The 20,579-nt window shown below is 36.7% G+C and overlaps 4 protein-coding genes and 1 long non-coding RNA gene across 7 annotated transcripts; 2 read left to right on the forward strand and 3 right to left on the reverse strand.

Annotated features, from left to right (window-relative positions):
* The first annotated feature begins 1,730 nt into the window (after window positions 1-1,730).
* On the forward strand, window positions 1,731-12,011 carry LOC101892625 (zinc finger protein 431). Of its 3 annotated transcripts, XM_059118694.1 has the most exons (5): window positions 1,731-2,684; window positions 4,669-5,091; window positions 6,598-7,083; window positions 7,315-8,145; window positions 11,229-11,346. In XM_059118694.1, exons 1-4 carry the CDS (start codon window positions 2,049-2,051, stop codon window positions 8,143-8,145), a joined length of 2,376 nt encoding a protein of 791 aa, XP_058974677.1. In that variant the 5' UTR covers window positions 1,731-2,048; the 3' UTR covers window positions 11,229-11,346. The 3 variants fall into 3 exon arrangements, with proteins under 3 accessions (XP_058974677.1, XP_058974678.1, XP_058974676.1); XM_059118695.1 differs by lacking the exon at window positions 7,315-8,145 and having other exon boundaries at window positions 1,732-2,684; window positions 11,229-12,011; XM_059118693.1 differs by lacking the exon at window positions 11,229-11,346 and having other exon boundaries at window positions 1,732-2,684; window positions 7,315-8,238.
* A 108-nt stretch (window positions 12,012-12,119) lies between these two features.
* On the reverse strand, window positions 12,120-13,761 carry LOC101892450 (zinc finger protein 99). Its single transcript, XM_005185507.4, has 2 exons — window positions 13,038-13,761; window positions 12,120-12,980 (listed from the first exon to the last, which is right to left on the reverse strand). The coding sequence occupies exons 1-2, from the start codon at window positions 13,548-13,550 to the stop codon at window positions 12,249-12,251; spliced, it is 1,245 nt and encodes a 414-aa protein (XP_005185564.2). The 5' UTR covers window positions 13,551-13,761; the 3' UTR covers window positions 12,120-12,248.
* Window positions 13,762-14,585: 824 nt separating this feature from the next.
* Window positions 14,586-15,549, forward strand: LOC131800857 (uncharacterized). Its single transcript, XR_009341612.1, has 2 exons — window positions 14,586-14,922; window positions 14,990-15,549. It is a non-coding gene; the product is annotated as an uncharacterized LOC131800857 (long non-coding RNA).
* Window positions 15,550-15,552: 3 nt separating this feature from the next.
* Window positions 15,553-16,845, reverse strand: LOC101897541 (phospholipase A1-like). Its single transcript, XM_059118699.1, has 3 exons — window positions 16,617-16,845; window positions 16,379-16,556; window positions 15,553-16,318 (listed from the first exon to the last, which is right to left on the reverse strand). Exons 1-3 carry the CDS (start codon window positions 16,660-16,662, stop codon window positions 15,583-15,585), a joined length of 960 nt encoding a protein of 319 aa, XP_058974682.1. The 5' UTR covers window positions 16,663-16,845; the 3' UTR covers window positions 15,553-15,582.
* Window positions 16,846-17,737: 892 nt separating this feature from the next.
* Window positions 17,738-18,944, reverse strand: LOC101892112 (phospholipase A1). The gene is made up of 3 exons (XM_005185505.4): window positions 18,789-18,944; window positions 18,536-18,713; window positions 17,738-18,478 (listed from the first exon to the last, which is right to left on the reverse strand). The coding sequence occupies exons 1-3, from the start codon at window positions 18,832-18,834 to the stop codon at window positions 17,755-17,757; spliced, it is 948 nt and encodes a 315-aa protein (XP_005185562.2). The 5' UTR covers window positions 18,835-18,944; the 3' UTR covers window positions 17,738-17,754.
* Window positions 18,945-20,579: the final 1,635 nt, after the last annotated feature.

A 20,579-nucleotide genomic window follows, 5' to 3' on the forward strand; every position in this document is an offset into this window, starting at 1 on the left:
TTGACAAGGCCATAGTTTTGCACTATTGTGATTTGATCCTCTTTGAATTTTAAATCACAATTAAGTTTTAAAGTGAAGTAATCTTGACTGAGTCTTCTTCTTTCCTTTGATAATGTTGATATTCAATGTGAGTGATTAACATATAATCTTTGAAGTTGAGCAACCTTTCTTTTTGAGCCATGGACACAATTATGTTTTTGATAGCAATTTTCATTTCATATAAGCTTACTAGCCGACCTTATGTAGGCAATGAATAGACCTTAGTAAAACAGATCAAAATATGTTTGTGCTCTTTTCATTTGCCTTCAAGTTTTGATAGGCTCTCGTGTATAGGAATATTTTTTAACTAAAAAATTGAAAAACTAGTGCCATATTGTCGTTTCTTGGAAACATATACAGGGTGAGATGGAAAAACTGCAACCAACTTCAGACTGTTGTCATATCTAAGCCACTCGTCCGACAGCTGTTAAGATTATTAAAGTGACAGCTTATTATATTGTTTACAAGCGTACAAAAACATTTTGGTGAGAATTTTCCAGAAAAAAAGTTATTCGTGATGGAATCCAAGCGTGATATATTTATATTTGGCTGGAAAACCACAATTGACTATCGCTATAGCACTCCAGCATTTAAATGTGAATAAGTCTTTTGGGTCTCGTACCATCGCCCGTTACCGTGATACCGGTAGCTTAGCCCGACGTCATGGAAGTGGACGGAAGAACACAACAACACCAGCAGAAATGCAGCAGTTCGAAAAGTAAAGAAGCGACTTGATCGAAACCCGTATCGCAGTGGCCGAAAAATGGCTCGTGAGCTGAACTTATCGTAATATTCTATTCAGCAAATGTTGAAAAATGAGCTCGGGGTAAAGCCATTGAAATTCCAAAAAGTGCTAGAACTTACACCGCAACAGAAAGAAAATAGACTCAGCTGGAAATGTGCACCTTCGGTTGGCCAACAGACCTAAAGTGCCGGCCATGGTGAAGGTGTGGGCCGCCATAACAGGCGATGGTCGCTCTCCGCTCGTATTAATCTACCGTGGCATCAGAATAGATGCCGAAAACATTCTGGAGGGTGCATTAAAGCCTTGGGTGCACAAACATTTTGACCGCAGACCTTGGACATTCCAACAGAACTCAACACTATCGCACGCGCCACCCAAGAATGGTTACAAAATGAGGTTCCTCGCTTCTTTTCCAGCGTACAATGGCCACCAAAATGTCCGGATACCAGTCCGTTGGACTATTGTCTCTATAGTATTTTGGAAAGCAAGGTTGGCACTAAAAAATACCAAAGTGTCGATCACCTCAAGCAAGTGCAGGCAAAATAACACAGCAGAGCAACATTCGGGCAGCGTGTTGCGGTTTCATTGGCCGTTTGAAGGTCATATCCGTGCCAAAGGTGAGCAATTCGAACAATTCTAAACTTATTCTAAAATATAATGCTATTTTCGACATTTTTTGCTTTCATTTAATGATATTTAAAAAAAATGTAAAAATTATGGTATTTGACTTTGTTGCACTTTTTTATCTCACCCTGTAATTCCTATAAGCTTTGCCGCCGATAACAGTAACAGACCGACATCAGAGTTTGCAGTAAGTATATTGCCGACGTAAAAATCTGATAACGGCGTTAGTTTTTATGGCGGCACAAGAGTGATGCTGGATTGTATATTGTTTTTACTGAACTGAATTCACACGGTAAAAATACTCATTCATTTCGCATTTAGTGTGTAACGGCGTCAAAATGACGACCTAAAGCCGGCCAATTTCTTCCTCGAGTTGAAGGAACTTACTCCCACGGTTCATTTAATGAATGTGTCCAGGGGTTCGATTTCCTCATGTCTCATTCGTAAACAACATAGGTCCCTCGGGGATTTTGCTTTATCTTTCTTTTTTATCGGGCATTCCTTTTTGTTTTCTTATTTCTTTCGTTGGGGACGTCTTTCATTTTTGTTTTCCACGCGCAATAGTTTGCAATTTCATTTGCACGCAAATGAAAGAGGTTTTCCAAAACACATAAAGTCCGCAAAAAAGTTTGCCTAAAACATGTTGAAAGCAATTGGCCAATTACCAACGTATGAAAATGTCAAATGTGGTGAAATATTCTGTGTCTCCTCGCCGCCAGCCGTATTCAATGTTACTTGCATTCTGTGTGACCAAAAAATAAGCTTGGACAAGTATGCATTACACTTTGAGTCGCAGCACTTAACACTGGCCGAGGAGAGCTATAGCCTGCAAGATTTGGTAACCAATTCCCGGTCATGTGATGTGGTGGAAATTAAATTTGAAGAGGATCCACCTGATGACCCGATTAAAGAAGAATTATCCAAAGGAAATTTGGTTGAAGTGCCGGCACTTCAGAGTATTTGTGACCGTGAAGCTAGTGACAATGAAGAGTATCTAGATGAAGATAGATCATTGCTGGAAATTCTGCATGAAAGCAAAAAATCCCACGAACAAAAGGTTACAAAGAAACGGAGATGTGATAAATTACCAAAGCAGGAGGTTAATTCAAGTCTTGAGACATCAAGCCAACTGGTGGAGCTATCAATATCGTTGGCAGTAGATAATGCTAATAATGAGCTGGATATTTCGAAAAATTATAGTGATGATGATGGCAATGGAGATGATGATAACGATGATGATTGGCTGGAGAAACGGGACAAAAAGGCGAATACCAGGGTAAATATAGATTAAAAAGCTGTTTTCAAATTTATATAATGATATTTTGAAAATTTGTTTAGATAAAAATTGTAAAGGGTCCATATTTTCACTAGGGTTGTTGCTTATACAACTGCCGTATGGTATTTAATGAATGAGTAAAGGTAGCTCACATTGTAGGGCTCAATTTGTAGATGAGGAAAATCAATTGAGCGGAAAATTTTCAAAAAATTCGATAGATTGTTCCCAGACTTTGACGAAAAAACATGATTTTCTTAAAAATCTATTTTCATATTGTATTGAATTGAGGATTTAATAATAGTCTGTAGATCGAAATCCCGGACTGTTTTCAACGAAAAAACTTCAATGAAACGTTTTTGGTCAGAGTGTTTCCTCCCTTTTAATTAATTTGCTAATTTATTTACATTGTGCTACTAAGTTTTTCCACATTTGCTGAGTAAGATCTTGACAAATATGTTTTTCATTTTGTTCAAATTTATCTATCTTTTTCATTTTCAATATAATTTCAGTCGGAGGAAAGCTCTAACGACTCAGATATTGAACTTCCACATCCCTGTCTGATATGTCAGCGATCATATCGTAGCAAACAGAGTTTAGAAAAACACAACCGTCTGGTACATAATCCCAATGGAACAGCTGCTAAGAGAAAACGAAAAAGAAGTGGCAAAAAACCGGCGGATGAATATAAATGCAATGAATGTGATAAAGTTTTTCGTTCAGAACGTGAAATGGGTGCCCATAGATTTCAACACACTGGCATTTTTTGTGATATATGCGGCAAGACATTTACCCAAGTGGGAAATATGAGACGACATCGAATGCGTCATGATGGCATCAAAGCCCATAAATGCCGCGAATGTTCTAAAGATTTCTATACCAAAAAAGAACTACTATCGCATATGATTTGTCACACTGGTCTCATGCCGTGGATTTGTGAGATATGTGGAAAACGTTGTCGTGATCGTGGTGTCTTAACGGCCCACATGCGTCGACATACTGGCGAACGGCCAGCAAAATGTAATGTTTGCATGAAGAGTTTTTTCTCATTTCACGATTTGAATGTCCATGCCGTGGCTCATACCAACGAAAGGCCATTTAAATGTGACATATGCTCGGCTACATTTCAACGAAAGAAAGCTTTACGTATCCATAAAAGAATACACACAGAAGCGCGTAAACACATTTGCCAGATATGTGGGAAAGCATTTGCGCAAGCGGGTAGTTTAAAAACGCACATGATTAGACATGATACTGCCATGGAGAAAACTGAGAACGTCATTGCAAATAAAGAAATACAAGAATCTGCTGTAATTGTTGTTAAAAATGATGGTGCAAATGATGTGGCCACCATGTCCGCTGGTCTCTTAATTCAAGATACATAAAAGTTTTGTACAAATGTTAAATTTTGTAATAAATATTTAATTTTAGTTTTGTAATTTAAAATTAATATTTAATCTGGTTTATTTATATATATTCTAGAAGTTTGTATCCATTTGTTTTAAGAATTTATTATAAAAAGTTTCCTTGGAAAATAGTTACTTGTTTAGTATCAGATTTAAAGTTTAGGTTGGAAAGACTCCAAGAAACTGTTAGCTCATTCATATATCTTCTTCTTCGCTCACTCAGTATTTCCCTAATGCAATCTTCGGCGTTTGTGGAATTTGGGAAAATGGAAACTGATTTTTTTGTTTTCATTTGAATCAATTGTTTTCATGTTTTCATGAGTTGAAATATACATTTTGCCTTGCCGGGTATTTGCCTTGTCTCTGCTCTTTTTAATTTTCCGATTTCTAGTTGTGATGAAAATCAACACTTTCATTAATGAAGGACAGGACTACTTGGGATGACAATTCTCACAAGATATTCTATAGGAAGACTAAATTCCATGAGATATTCCGTCCATATCCATGCTATTATGTACACGATACTATATAGATCTGTTCAAAATCCAAATTAAAATTAATCCAATCTGTTTTTTTTCCAGACGAAAGCAAAGACCACCGAGCAGCGTTCTTGTGAAATCTGTCACCGCCAATATACATCGTTGAAAAACTACAACAAACACATGTACTATTCGCACAACATTAAATTATATTCCCGAAAAGTCAATTACAAATATCATTGTGATGGATGTGAGAAAGCCTTTAGGGCGCCGCGTGATTTAAGAGCACACACATTGAAATGTAATCATAATTTAAAATCAGACTACAATTATGGTGGAGAAGCGAAGCGAGAGGAGATAGAGGAGGATAATTTTAATACAACAGAGGAGTTTCAAAATTCAATCAACAACGAAGCAGTTGTGCAGGAAGGTGAAGAAAATCCATTGGAAATGTTAAACAAAAATCCTGAAAATAATAAACAGGAGGGGGAGGAGGAGGAGCAGTCAAAACCAAGAGCTAAGACGGTGAATATAATGAGAATGTTAAAAAGATAATTAGAAACAAAATTTTGTTTTAAACTCTCATCAATTTTTAGAAACTTTTTTTAAAGACCTCCGGGTGTTAATAACTTATTTTAGATCTTCAACAAATTTTCCCAAGAAAACTCCACAGGGTGAGATAAAAAACAAAGTCAAACGCCTTAATTTTTACATTTTTTTAAGTTATTGAATGAAAGCAAAAATGTCGGAAATAGCATCACATTTTAGCATTAAATTTTGATTTGTTCGAATTGGCCACCTTTGCCACGAATTATGGCCTTCAGACGGCCAATGAAACCTTCACACGCTGCCCGAATGTTGCTCTGCGGTATATTAGTCCATTTAGCCCGGCGAAACGCTTGCTTGAGGTGATCGACACTTTGGTATTTTTTAGTGTCAACCTTGCCTTCCAAAATACTCCAGACACTATAGTCCAACGGATTGGTATCCGGAGATTTTGGTGGCCACTGTGCGCTGGTAATACTACAGACACAATAGTCCAAAGGATTGGTATCTGGAGACTTTAGTGGCCATTGTGCGCTGGAAATGAAGCGAGGAACCTCATTTTGTAACCATTCTTGGGTGGCGCGTGCTGAGTGTTGCGATGGTGTGAGTCCTGTTGGAATATGTCCAAGGTCTGCGGCCAAAATATTTGCGTGCCCAGGGCTCCCTCCGGAATATTTTCCCGATAATATTCGGCATTTATTTTGATGCCACGGTCAATTAATACGAAGGGAGAGCGACCATCGGCTGTTATGGTGGCCCACACCATCACCATGGCCGGCGCTTGAGTTCTGGTGGCCAACCGAAGGTGCACATTTTCAGCTGACCTCCTGGGCAAGTAAAAACGATCATTTTGTTTGTTTACAAACTGCTGGACAACAAATGTTTTCTCATCGAAGAAACCCAAATTCGGCAGTTGACCACTTTCAGCCAAGCGAAGCAACTCTTTAGCTCTTTTGAGTTGTGGTGTAAGTTCTTGCACTTCCGAGCTCATTTTTCAATGTTTGCCGAATGGAATATTGGGATATGTTCAGCTCACGAGCCATTTTCCGGCTACTGCGAAGCGGGTTTCGATCAAGTCGCTTCTTTACTTTTCGAACAAATTTTCTCTGATGTTGTTGTTTTCTTCCGCCCACTTCCTTGACGTCGGGCTACGCTACCAGTATCACGCTAACGAGAGATGGTACGAGACACAAAAGCTTTATTCATATTTAAATGCTAGAGTACTCCAACGATAGCCACTTGTGGTTTTCCAGCCAAATATAAAGAAATCATGCCTGAATTCCATCACGAATAACTTTTTTTCCGGGAAAATTCTCACCAAAATACATTTGTACGCTTGTAAACAATATAATGAGCTGTCACTGTAATAATTTTAACAGCAGTCGCACGAGTGGCTTAGAAATAACAGCAGTCTGAAGTTGGTTGTAGTTTTTTTCATCTCACCCTCTCAACTACTACATTTTTCAATTTCTTCCCATCTTTTAGGGCAAACATACGCAACAACAACAGCAACAAAATGAATTATCCTGCCATATTTGCCACCGCAAATATACCACCATAAAACTACACAACAAACATATGTTTGCAGCGCATCAAATTAAAATCCTATCGCGAAAAGTCAACTACAAACATAAATGTGACGAATGTGATCAAGTGTTTCGAATCGAACGTGATCTAAGGGCACACAAGCTGAAACATCAAAAGGAATTGGAAAATGCATCATCGATCATAACAATGCTACCCAACAGTGAACACAAGGAGAGAAAAAGAGGCTTTAGGGCAGCTATGTCCACAACTGAAACAGTGCAAATGGAATTCATGGGAATGATGCCAATGCCAAAGGATGATGGTGTGGCAAACAAACAAGTTCATCACAACGACAATCAGTCTGCGGTGGAGGATAACGATGGAGCCGAAGAAGACACCGATTGGTTGGATGATAGTCTTGTGGAAAATGAACCGAATTTAGAAGTAAGATTTTAAATTGATTTTTATTATAGAATATATCCTTTTGAAACACATTTTCAATTCAATTTCCTTCCTTAGTAGCCCGATGTTTTTTCAAAACCAAACAATAAATTGAATATATATTTCACAGAACCTTCAAACACTCTTGCTTTGTTTTTAAAGTCATAGGTTCGCTTACTTTATTTCCCATAGTTTTTTTTTTGGTCACATTCCATCTTGTCTCTTCTCTTGCAGATAATTGATAGCAAGGAAGTACTAAGCTGTCGCATCTGCCGGCGCACCTTCAAAGCTCTAAAATTTCTCAACAAACACATGTCGTTGAGGCATAAAATCAAAGTCCTATCCCGCAAAGTGAACTACAAATACAAATGCGATGAATGCGAACAAATGTTTCGAACCCAGCGTGATCTCAAGGGCCACAAATTGCGAGAACATTTGGGCATATCCTGCGATATCTGTGGCAAAATGTTTGCACAGGCTGGCAATATGCGGCGACATCGTGTGCGCCACAGTGGCATTAAGGCATTCAAATGCAAAGAATGTCCCAAGGAATTTTATACCAGCAAAGAATTGAAATCCCATACCATTTGCCACACCGGAATATTACCTTATATCTGTGAGATATGTGGTCGCAGGTGTCGTGATGGTGGTGATCTGTCGGCCCACATGCGTCGCCATACAGGTGAAAGACCGGCGAAATGTGATGTTTGTGGTAAACGATTTTTCTCAGTGCACGATTTGAATACCCACTCTGTTATGCACACAACAGAGCGGCCATTTTCCTGTGAAATATGTGGCTCAAGATTTCAGCTAAAGAAAACCTTGAGGGTCCATAAACTCATACATTTGCCACCACAGTTTTCATGTAATATTTGTGACAAGACATTTGTCCAGTCGGGTCATCTAAGGATACACATGCGCCGACATGGTAATATTCAGGAAAAGACCAACAACAGCGAAGAATCGAAGAATGAATCGAACACGGAGGAATCGTATGTTCCAACGGTGTTTGAAGGTTCACCGGACAATGTCGTCAATGTTATGCCAAATGCCCAAGGAGTTTAGGTAATTCTAAGGAGGCGCATTGAATGTAAATAAAATGTAAATTGAATTTTTGATTTGAATAAACGAAGGCGAATTTTTATTTCGTAGCGTAAAGTAAGTGAATCTATGAAATCGGGCTACTAATAAAGGGAAGTTATTGAATTAATTGTAAAATTTTTTATGAAATAGTAATACACCTAAGTCTGTTTTTACACGGTCTTTTTGTACACGGTTTTGATATAACACGGTTTGAAAATTGAATATTTTTAATTTATTTACACGATTTTATTCCATTTAGCACGATTTGAAATGTTATGTACTTAAATTTTTAAATTTAAATTTAATTTTAACGCATTAAGATAAAAGGTAAGCCAAAAAATATTTTGTATTTATTCAGTTATTTATGTTTTTTAATTTTGTTAAATATTTTATGTATCCCTAAAAGGAAATGTCAGATAAAAAACTAAAAGAGAAGGCAATTTCTTTGGAAACCAAGATTAAAATTTTAGATTGCCTTCGAAATGGAGAAGGCTCAACTGCTCTTGGTAAAACGTTCGCTTTAAATGAAGCCACAATAAGAACTATAAAAAAATGAAATTGCAATTAAGCAATCGGTGATTTCATGAATTCTTGTTCTTATAAATTCTTGTTTTTCACTAATTTTAATAGGTTTTAGAGATTAGGAATAAATCACCCATTTCTGTATAAGACCAATGTCTTTTTTACACGTTTTTTTTTTACACGGCTTCTTCTGGAACCAATCTACCGTGTAAAAACAGACTTAGGTGTAATTATATTATAGTAGAATATTATTTCTGTGTACATTTTGAAACAAGAAAAAGAAATCAGACCATAAATATGATTTCATTGTTAGGGTGGAAATACATAAAGCGCATATTTGGCCAAGTAAAAAATTAAAAGTACTAAACCTAACCTCAATGTTAAAAACAAAGCATTTTTCAAAATTTCTTTGAACTAAAAATGAATTTGAAGCAAAAAGCCTTAAAGGTGGGAATAGATAAAGCGCTTATCTGGCTGGCTTAAGTCATCGTCTGGCTTCTTCGGAAACAAAGGAGCCTAGGGCCAAAATCGAACTGAGTCAACCTAAAACTCCTTTGTTCATCCACGAAGAAGCCAGCCAAATATGCGTTTTTTGTATTTCCACCCTTCAAATTCATTTTTTTTTCAAAGAAATTTGCTTTTGTTTTTAACATTGAGGTTAGGTTTTGTACTTTACATTTTTTTAATTATTCCATTCTCTAACTTATTTTTTTTATATAAAAGTGAAGTTAAAGTTGATAACATTGGTATCTATGGGTAGGTCTTACCGAGTACTTTGATTTCGTGGCTAACTTACCGACAAATTTTGTAAATTACCAAAAGTACAGGGTGAGATCAAAAAACTGTAACCAACTTCAGACTGCTGTCATTTCTAAGCCATTCGTCCGACAGCTGTTAAAGTTATTCCGGTGACAGCTCATTATATTGTTTACAAGCGCATAAAAGCAGCATTTTGGTGAGAATTTTCCAGAAAAAAAGTTATTCGTGATGGAATTCAAGCGTGTGATGGTGTGATTTCTTTATATTTGGCTGGAAAACCAAAAGTGGCTATCGTTAGAGCACTCCAGCATTTAAATGTGAATAAATTTTTGTGTCTCGTACCATCGCTCGTTACCGTGATACCCGATGTCAAGGAAGTGGACGGAAGAAAACAGCAACATCAGCAGAAATGCAGCGGTTCGAAAAGTAAAGAAGCGACTTGATCAAAGCCCGCGTCGCTGTGGCCGAAAAATGGCTCGTGAGCTGGACATATCGCAATATTCCATTCGACAAATATTGAAAAATAAGCACGGGGTAAAGCCATTGAAATTTTAAAAAGTGCAAGAACTTACACCACAACAGAAAGAAAATGGGCTCAAAAGAGCTAAAGAGTTGCTTTGCTTGGCCGAAAGTGGTGAACTGCCGAATTTGGTTTTCTCCGATGAGAAAAACATTCGTTGTTCAGCAGTTTGTAGTCAAACAAAATGATCGTTTTTACTTGCCAAAAAGGTCAGCTGGTAATGTACACCTTCGGTTGGCCATCAGAACTTAAACGCCGGCCATGGCGATGGTGTGGGCCCCGCCATAACAGCCGATGGTCGCTCTCCGCTCGTATTAATCGACCGTGGCATCAGAATAAATGCCGAATATTATCGCGAAAATATTCTGGAGGGTTTATTAAAGCCTTGGGCACACAAACATTTTGGCCGCAGACCTTGGACATTCCAACAGGACTCAGCACCATTGCACTCAGCACGCGCCACACAAGAATGGTTACAAAATGAGGTTCCTCGCTTCATTTCCAGCGCACAATGACCACCAAAATCTCCGGATACCAATCCGTTGGACTATTTTGCCTGGAGTATTTTGGAAAGCAAGGTTGGCACTAAAATATACCAAAGTGTCGATCACCTCAAGCAAGCGCTTAGCCGGGAATGGGCCAAAATACCGCAGAACAACATTCGGGCAGCGTGTGACGGTTTTACTGGACGTTTGAAGGCCATAATTCGTGCCAAAGGTGACCAATTCGAACAAATCTAAATTTATTCTAAAATTTGATGCTATTTCCGACATTTTTAGACTTTGTTGCAGTATTTTTTATCTCACCCTGTATTAATATGATTTCAATATAAAGGCTTTTTGCTTCATATTTATTTTTTTCCCACTAAATTTTTAAAAAATGCTTTGTTTTTTTTTGTAATTGAGGTTAGGTTATGTATTTATTATCCCTAGGGATTTGAAGGACTATTGAAAGATTTTAATGCAATGTTTAGATGTGAACATGATTTTTTTGATTAGTATGTAATCCTTTTTTGTGTTAAAAATAATTCTTCATAACCTAACTTTTTCATTACAATTTTCCAATTATTATTTTTTTTATTGAATTACATTTGATGTAGGGATTTGAAAGACTATTGAAAGATTTTAATGCAATTTTTAGATGGGAATATGATTTTTTGATTAGTATGTGATCATTGTTTTGTGTTAAAAAATAATTCTTCATAACCTAACTTTTTCTTCACAAATTTTCCAATTTTTATTTTTTTTATTGAATTTCTTTGCAGTCGAACACCAAGAAGGTCAATTTACCATGCCCCTTATGTGCAGAAACGTTTTCGTCCACTGAATTACTGTGTAGTCATGTCACCGCAATGCACAACATCAAAATGTACAAGAGAAAGTTGAGTTATAAACATCAGTGTGTGGAATGCAAGGAAAAATTCCGTAATGAACGTGATCTCAAGGCCCACAATTTGAAAAAACATACCGGCATTGTATGTGATATCTGCGGTCAAAAATTTTCTCAGATGGGCAATATGCGACGTCATCGGATACGTCACACCGGTATTAAGGAGCATAAATGTGAGGAATGTCCAAAGGAGTTTTTCACCGCCAAAGAGTTGAAAGCTCACATGATATCGCATACACGCATCTATCCACACGTGTGTGAGATATGCGGAAAACGATGTAGGGATGGTGGAGTACGTTCGGCTCACATGCGACGTCACACGGGCGAGAGACCAGCCAAATGTCCAGTGTGTGGCAAATGCTTCTTTTCCATACATGATTTGAATATTCACTCCGTTACACATTCCGACGAACGACCATTCTCATGTGATATATGTGATGCAAGATTTCGTCTACGCAAAGCGTTGCGTATACACAAGCGCACCCATTTGCCAGCGGAAGAGAGGAAACATGTTTGCAGTATATGCGGCAAGACATTTACGCAAGCGGGAAATTTGAAAAAGCATATGCTTATACATGGTGCTGGTACCAGTTGAAATTCTGTCGGCAGAAGTGTATCTCTTCATGGATATTAAATGTGAACGTAATGTAAGCAAGTACGAGTAACATTGTTTTTTTCTCAAGGGAATTATTTTAAATAGATTGTGGGGAGTTTTAATCTCCCCTACCTTATGGTGGCAAAAGTGGGAATTGCCCAGACTATTTTAGAAACAAGAATTCCACTAGCCACAAGCATTTATAAAGAAAATCGTTTTGTTATGCTTTAAAAAAAAATAAAGATAAGCAACTTATAATTTATAAGCTAAACTACATCATTTAAATCTATGTCAACATTATCAAATGGTGATTTTAATATCCACAGATCCAGTCTCTTGATTAACTATCATAAGTTTCTCATTGGGAAATTCCTCTCCTGATCCTCCGGTTTGTTTTTTGGCATGTATACGCCGATGAACACGTAATGCTTTCTTTGTACCAAACCTTGAAGTACATATTTCACACGGATATGGTCGTTCATTCGAATGACCCACGGCATGTATACTCAAATCATATGCCGAAAAGAAACATTTACCACATACGCTACATTTAGCTGGCCTCTCGCCGGTATGGCGACGCATATGGGCTGTCAAAACACCACGATCTCTGCAACGCTTGCCACACAATTCACAAACAAACGGCATGCCAACATGACTTATCATATGAGATTTTAGTTCCTTGTCCGTAAAGAACTCCCTGGGACATTTGTCGCATTTGTGTTGCTTAATGCCCGTGTGGCGTATTTTGTGCTGCAGCATAGTTCCAATTTGACGAAAGGGTTTTTGACATATATCACAAAATATTCCCGTATGTTTATATTTATGATTTCTTAACATAGCCTCTGTTCGAAAAACCTCTTCACATTCTTCACATTTGTATTGCAGTTTGGTGGCTGCTTTACGTTTTGCTTTATTCGGATTGTGGGCACTATGCTTGTGCTTTTGCAAAGAACGTTTTATGGCATAAGAACGGGGACATAGCTGGCATTTAAAGGGGAGATCTTTCAGAGGCTCACCTTTCGTATCACCATCCTAAAGAGAAGAAGAAATACGTTATTAAAGTAAATTTTTAAAATTATAATTACCTACATTATTGTCATGAACATCCGTCTCATCTGGCCATTCATAGTCATCGTCGTCGTCTTCCTGGGAATTATCATTGTTTGTAAAAACTTTTGTTTCTCCCTGTCCATCTTCATGTTTGGAATCCAAATCTTTTTGATTTCTAACAGCTTTGCTTCTATTAATAATATACTGTAAAGGTTTATCATCATTATCATCTTCGTTACTTAAATTGCCGCAAGTCTCATTTTTTCCATCGCCTGATAAAGGATCCACAGGATTTACGGGCTCAGCAAAGAATTCTTCGTGTAAAATAATTTTTTCATCTTCATTCAAAATTCCGGCCTCTTTTTTAATTATAATCGGGCCTTGACCTATATTATTCACCTCTTTCTTGGGTAAGTGCAAGCTCTGAAAATGCTCCGAGAATTCCTCGAAAGATATGCTGTCATCACAAATGACGCAGGAAATACTTAACCCAAATTCGGGAATGGTTCGATAATAAACTTCTCCACATTTATTATTACATGATTTAACCATTATTTATTGTTATTTTTGTTTTTTAATTAATTTAATTTTTTCCTTGGGTGAGAAATAAGCAAGGGAGAAAAGACGACGGCGTCAATGAATAAAATTTGCGGCATGGGTTTTTGCAATTTATTGAGCTCTTTATGCACTTGATGGTGTATATTGAATAGGATTTTATTAAACATTAATTTGTTAACATTAAATTAACATACATTTTTAATAATAATTTATTTGTTTATAGTCATTTATTTATTTTTTGATGTGCGAGAAATGTCATTAAGCAAATAGATTCAAACGGCATTGCTTTAAAATAAAGATGCTAACGGCGTTGCTTTAAAATATTAGACAGCTTGGGAATTCGTATTATTTCAAACCATGGTACAATAAGGAGGTGGAACAGCTTCGTGAAACTACAGAAATACAGCCCTGAAGCTATATCCGCTTCCTGTCAGAATTATTTAAAATTATAGGCAAAATGTTGTTTTCAATTATTTGATATTTTTTGTTCATTTTTAAAATGAGTCAAAAAGCGCGAAAGATGAATGACCTGTCTTTTCATTATTTTAATTGAAAATTATCAAAAAAAATTATAAGAATCTTTATTCTTACATTTTACTGAAAGATTTATTTGGAATATCCATTTGGAACTTCTCAATCTCAAATTTTGCAAAAACTCATACTCTCCCTTTTTGTTTTGCAGAAAAGGATGTTACATCCCAAATCTATTGCTAAATTTCAAACTTACGATAATGCTAAATGTGGCGAATTTATTAGTATCTCCTCGAGAGCCAACATTTAACACTGTTCGAAAAAAGTAATTAGCTGGGTGAACTTGTGAGCCGGTGTCAACATCAATTAATAATTTAAATGTTAAAATTGAGGAATATCCTCCCGATGACCCCATTCAGGAGTAGAGTTTTGAAGAGTGTATAGATGAGATTCAAATAGAACATAATGATTTAAGTATGTGCACTCATCATGATGATTATTATGATTTGAATAATAACTCTTTTTTGATAGTTCTTCATAAAAAGATAGGTAGAAGAATCAAAAAAATTGGAGAAAAATTTGAAAAAGACAAAGAACAAGAAAATGTCCCCTATGAAAATAATCCAATGTCATCTTTTGAAAAGGCCGAAGGTGAAGATGATTTGGATGAAAATAAATCGTTGTTAGAAATTTTTGTAAAACTGCAAGGAAGCAAAAGTCCGCGAAAAATCAAAATTTTAGCTCGAAGCCAAAACTGTCTGCAGACAATGTCAGCAGAACCTCCAAATATAATTGAAAAACATGATATCCACATGAAACGACCAAAAAACTTTAAACTAACAATCATTTTTGAAACTAGAAACGAAGACGACATTGCGAATGACCAATGGACAGTGTAAGTGGAAATGTATACCTGCTTTTAATATTAATTATTTCAATAATTTGTTTATAACACTGATTAGTATCAGCAGTACCTCCTCTATCCTCTTAGATGGAGAATAGCACTGGTGCTGGAGTCTATTGGGATTATCCTTCCTTTAAGAACTTGTATAAAGCTAACAGCACCATCGCACTTTCAGGCAGATATTATGTCAATCAGGAAAGCAGCTGGGGTAGTTAATCATCTTGACAAGACTGGTGACTTTGGTATTTGTCTACTTATTAAGCGGCGACGCAATAAAAACTCTATTAAAGCGATGTGGATTTCAAAAATTATTATCAAGAGCTAGAAGACCTTGATTTTTTAAATATTTTTAAAGAACAAATCTAGGAAATTGGAAATTTTGTATAGACATTTATATTTTACGAAGGATGAATGGGATCGATAAGGGAAAGAAAGGAAACACGTGATGTAATATGAAAAGGTGATACAGCCGTGGAAAAAATTATCTTAGCGGAAAAACTACAGTTACATGAAATTTCATCTGAAATAAATGTAGATTTTATAAAATAAAAGAAGTTCATTAAATATACATTTTTGGAGCAAATATTTTGTAAAAAAAATAAATGTTTTTATTTTTTATTTAATTTATTTTGTATTTACACTTATATATGCTTAAGAACGATCTTTTAAATGGCCAAATGGTGCCTCACTGTTAGTCTTAAAATAGAAAATGCCATTGACACGCTTCACCTGCATGGGATCACCGATTTGGGCACTGCTATCGACAACATTACAACCGTCCTTGTCCAAAATATTATCATAGCTTTCACATTTATAGACGGGAGCAAACGAATATCCCCTAATGGCCTCGGCATAATAACTCACACAACGACCATGGGAACAGCTGCCATCCAAATCAGTGCCACACCCAGGTTGTAGACGACCCCAATTGGGATAGAATGAAGCTGTGCCAATGGGTTTAAGGAAACCTTTCACATTGCCATTCGTCTGTATGGTTTGTACATATTTGGCATCAGTTGAAGCCAAACGCGTGGCAGGTTTATCGTAGCTATACAGTGGAAATGCAGGATCTAAACCAACAATGGCTTCCAATTTACCACGTTTGACATTTTTGCCAGTATAGCCGGCCACATGGGCACCCAAACTATGACCAATCACCACTAAATTACCAAAGCTCATGGCAAATTTCTCATTTAAAAAATCAATAAATTCGGCTACATCCTCACCCACCAACGGAACCTTGGCCCGGGCAGAAATATAATTCAATTTTGCATATTCATTCCAATCAACGGATATGATATTATAATTATCCTTGGTTAAGTAGGCTTCACGTATGGGCTTATTGGGGCTGGAGGTATACGAACCACCCCAGCCGTGAATAATAATTCTGAAGAGGAGAGGGAAAATTAAACTATTTTCAATTTAATCTTTTTAATTTTTAGCTCACCTTGTGGGCCTGGTTTTCTCAAAATTGGATTTTTTCACCGAATCTTCATTATTTATGAACAGTTGCTGACCCGTGCTGGGATTATTTTGAGTGTAAAGATAAAACTTGACGTTACCAGTTGCGCGATTTTCAATCAAATCGACACTGCTGCTGCGCAGGGGGGAACAACTTACAGCAACTAAATAGACAAGGTGCATTAAATTTTTTTTCTTCTAATATTTCCAATTTTCATATTTACCCAAGCTAGCAAGCAGACAAAATACTCCCAACGTCAATGTCCTCATCTTTAGAAATTTTCTCAAAGACTAATCGCAAAGTGTAGATTGGAATGTGTTTTAAATAAAATATATTTAAAATACTTGGCGATTAGATAGTTATGAAGAACAAATGGACATATGTATCGATCAAAACTTACCTCTTGTCCATTTGATAGACAATTCAGATAAGATTAAATTAACATAAATCAAAAAGAAAAATGTATTTTTCATTTCATTGGCATTTTGAAGAGGTTACTAATCTTGAAAAAGAAGAAGATGTGGTAAAATGATGGAAATGAATGCCATAATTTTTAGGGAGGAATTAAAAATTCCAAAGATAGATTCAGATTATGAAAATTTTCATCATTCCGATAGTGATGAGTAGGGTGAAAATAAATCACTGCGGCATATTTTCAAAGATACAAAGAAGAATCTTAACAAAAGGCTTCAGCGAGGACAGAGTGAAATAAAACCTAGTGAAACTCTAAAGGAGTTTAAAATGAAAATCATGAAAGAATAAAGAACTCGGAAACTAGCAACGACGACGACATCGCCAAGTGCCAATGGACGGAGGAGATGCAAGTGTAAGTAGAAATGTATGTTTGCTTTTAATTCAGTTTGTTTCAACAATTGTTTTATAAAAACAGTAGAAGACTATAAGATGGAGAAAGACACTGGTGTGGGAGTCTACTGCGAATATCCAACCATTAAGAACTCGTATATGCTTAATAACAACAGCCTATTCAAGGCAGAAATTCTGACAATCAGGAAGGCAGTTGAGGTAGTTAAAAATTACCTTTCCGCAGCTGAGTGCTATCCAACTGGGCAAAAAAGCACACAACAATGCCATTTCTTAATAGAGCACTCACTTTGAGAACAACATTCAATGACTTGGAAAACGTTGATCATAGACCGAACTAAAGATGTTTGACTGTCAAACAAAATTCGTGAGCTGTTTAAACCAGTTTTTGTCAAAAAGATGATAGCTTAAAAATTACACTTTTCATTGTTTTTAAATAAATATTGTCGTAAACGCTTAAGTATTTAATTCAACGCTTATTCTGTTATCATTTCATTTATTTAGTTTTTGCATTTTTATTTATTCCCAAAAACGATATTTTACAGTTGTCCAAATGGCGCCGCACTATTCGTCTTAAAATAGAAAATGCCATTAACACGCTTAACCTGCATTGGATCTCCGATTTGGGCACTGCTATCGACAACATTACAACCGGTCTTATCCAAAATATTATCATAGCTTTGACATTTATAGACGGGAGCAAAAGAATAACCCTTAATGGCCTCGGCATAATAGCTGACACAACGACCGTGGGAGCAGACACCATCCAAATCAGTGCCGCAGCCAGGTTGCACACGACCCCAGTTGGGATAGAATGAAGCTGTGCCAATGGGTTTAAGGAAACCCTTTACGTTGCCGTTCGTCTGTATGGTCTGCACATATTTGGCATCAGTTGAAGCCAAACGTGTGGTCGGGCTATCGTAGCTGTACAGGGGATAGGCAGGATCTAAGCCAACAATGGCTTCCAATTTACCACGTTTCACGTTTTTGCCAGCATAGCCGGCCACATGGGCACCCAAACTATGGCCAATCACCACCAAATTACCAAAGCTCATGGCAAATTTTGCATTTAGAAAATCAATAAATTCGGCCACATCCTCGCCCACCAACGGAACCTTGGCCCGGGCGGAAACATAATTTAATTTTGCATATTCATTCCAATCAACGGATATGATATTATAATTATCCTTGGATAGATAGGCTTCACGTATGGGCTTATTGGGAGTGGAGGTATAGGAACCACCCCAGCCGTGAATAATAATTCTGGAGAGGAGAGGGAAAAATAAATCAAGTAATTTACAATTTCTAACTTGAACTCACCTTGTGGCTCGGGACTTATCGAAATTGGATTTTTTCACCGAATCTTCATTATTTATGAAAAGTTGCTGGCCCGTACTGGGATTACTTTTGGTGTAAAGATAAAACTTGACATTGCCAGTGGCACGATTTTCAATTAAATCCTCACTGCTGCTGCGCAGGGGGGAACAACTCACAGCAACTTAAGGGAAAAGGAAACAAGGTACTTTAGCTTTCCTTTTTGTTGATTTGGATTTCAAAATGTTTTTCTATTTACCCAGGCCAGCGAGCAGGCAAAATATTCCCAACGTCAATGTTCTCATCTTTGGAAACTTTTACGAAAGACTAATCGCAAAATGTAGGCTGGAAAGTGTTTTAAATATATAATGCACATTTGAAAAAAAAAACTTGACGATTAGATAGTTTGGTAGAAGAAATGGACACATGTATCGATCAAAACTTAGCTCTTGTTTTTTTTTTTAAAAAGAAAGACAATTCAGATTAGATTAACTTAATTTAATCAAAAAAATAATATGTATTTTTCTTTAATTGTCATTTTGAAGAGGGTCCCACCCCTAAATGGATGGATTATTCTTGGCGAATTTGCGATAAATTTAGAAAAAAGCATGTCATCTATCTTTTCATCAAGTATTCCTTGTCTAAAAATTTCCATGGCACTTCAAAAGTGTATTTTTAAGAAAAAAAAAAAAAACACATTTTTTATGTTCCGCCCAAGGCATGGATATTTTAAAAATATGTTTACAAGAAGTCGAACATGGATTTTATTACATTTTATTAAATAAGAAAGAAAAATTACAAAAAATATATACAGGGTGAGATGAAAAAACTGCAACCAACTTCAGACTGCTGTCATTTCTAGGCTACTCGTACGACGGCTGTTAAAATTATTCCAGTGACAGCTCATTATATTGTTTACAAGCCTCCAAAAGCATTTTGGTGAGATAGTGTGATTTCTTTATATTTGACTGGAAAACCACAAGTGGCTATCGTTAGAGCACCCCAGCATTTAAATTTGAATAAATCTTTTGTGTCTCGTACCATCGCTCTTTACGGTGATACTGGTAGCGTAGCCCGACGAAGTCAAGGAAGTTGACGGATGGAAACAGCAACATTAGCACAAATGGTTCGAAAAGTAAAGAAGCGACTTGATCGAAACCCGCGTCGCAGTGGCCGAAAAATGGCTCTTGAGCTGAACATATCGCAATATTCCATTCGGCAAATATTGAAAAATGAGCTCGTGGTGGTGAAGCCATTGAAATTCCAAAAAGTGCAAGAACTTACACCGCAACTGAAAGAAAATATGCCAAATAAGAAAAGAAATGCCAAATATTATAGCGAAAATATTCTGAGGGTGTATTAAAGCTTTGGACACGCAGACTCAGCACCATCGCACTCAGCACGCGCCACCCCATGGTACAATAAGGAGCTTCGTAAAACTACAGAAAAACAGCCCTAAGGCTATGCCCGCTTCCTGTCAAAATTATAGGCAACAAGTTGTTTTCATTGATTTGATATTTTTGGCCATTTCTAAAATGAGACAATTAGCGCGAAGGATGAATAAAATGCCTGGATCTTCTCTCAAAAATATGATCCTAAGTGTTCAATCTTTCAATTCAATGGCAAATCTCGTTAATATTATTAATGCGTGCCCCGCTATTTAATTTTCTTCCAATTATTGGTTTTGAAAATATTTTGTTTTTATTTTTCAAAACAACAAATACATACACAAAATTGGCAGAAGTCGGGCACACATGGAAAAAATTTGTAGTCAGCTGGGAGCTCTACCTTACCTTTTTATCGTACCATGTTCCAATCATTGATTTTGAAAATATTTTGTTTTTATTTTTCAAAACAACAAATACAAACACAAAATTGGCAGAAGTCGGGCACACTCACTCAGGGAGCTCTAACTTACCTTTTTATTGTACCATGTCGCCACCCAAGAATGGTAACATGGTTAAATGACGTTAAATGAGGCTCCTCGCTTCATTTCCTGCGCACAATGACCACCAAAGTCTCCGGATACCAAGGCAAGGTTGGCACTAAA

Source organism: Musca domestica, unplaced genomic scaffold (genome assembly GCF_030504385.1).
Source record: "Musca domestica strain aabys unplaced genomic scaffold, Musca_domestica.polishedcontigs.V.1.1 13, whole genome shotgun sequence".
In the NCBI taxonomy this organism is placed as follows: domain Eukaryota; kingdom Metazoa; phylum Arthropoda; class Insecta; order Diptera; family Muscidae; genus Musca; species Musca domestica.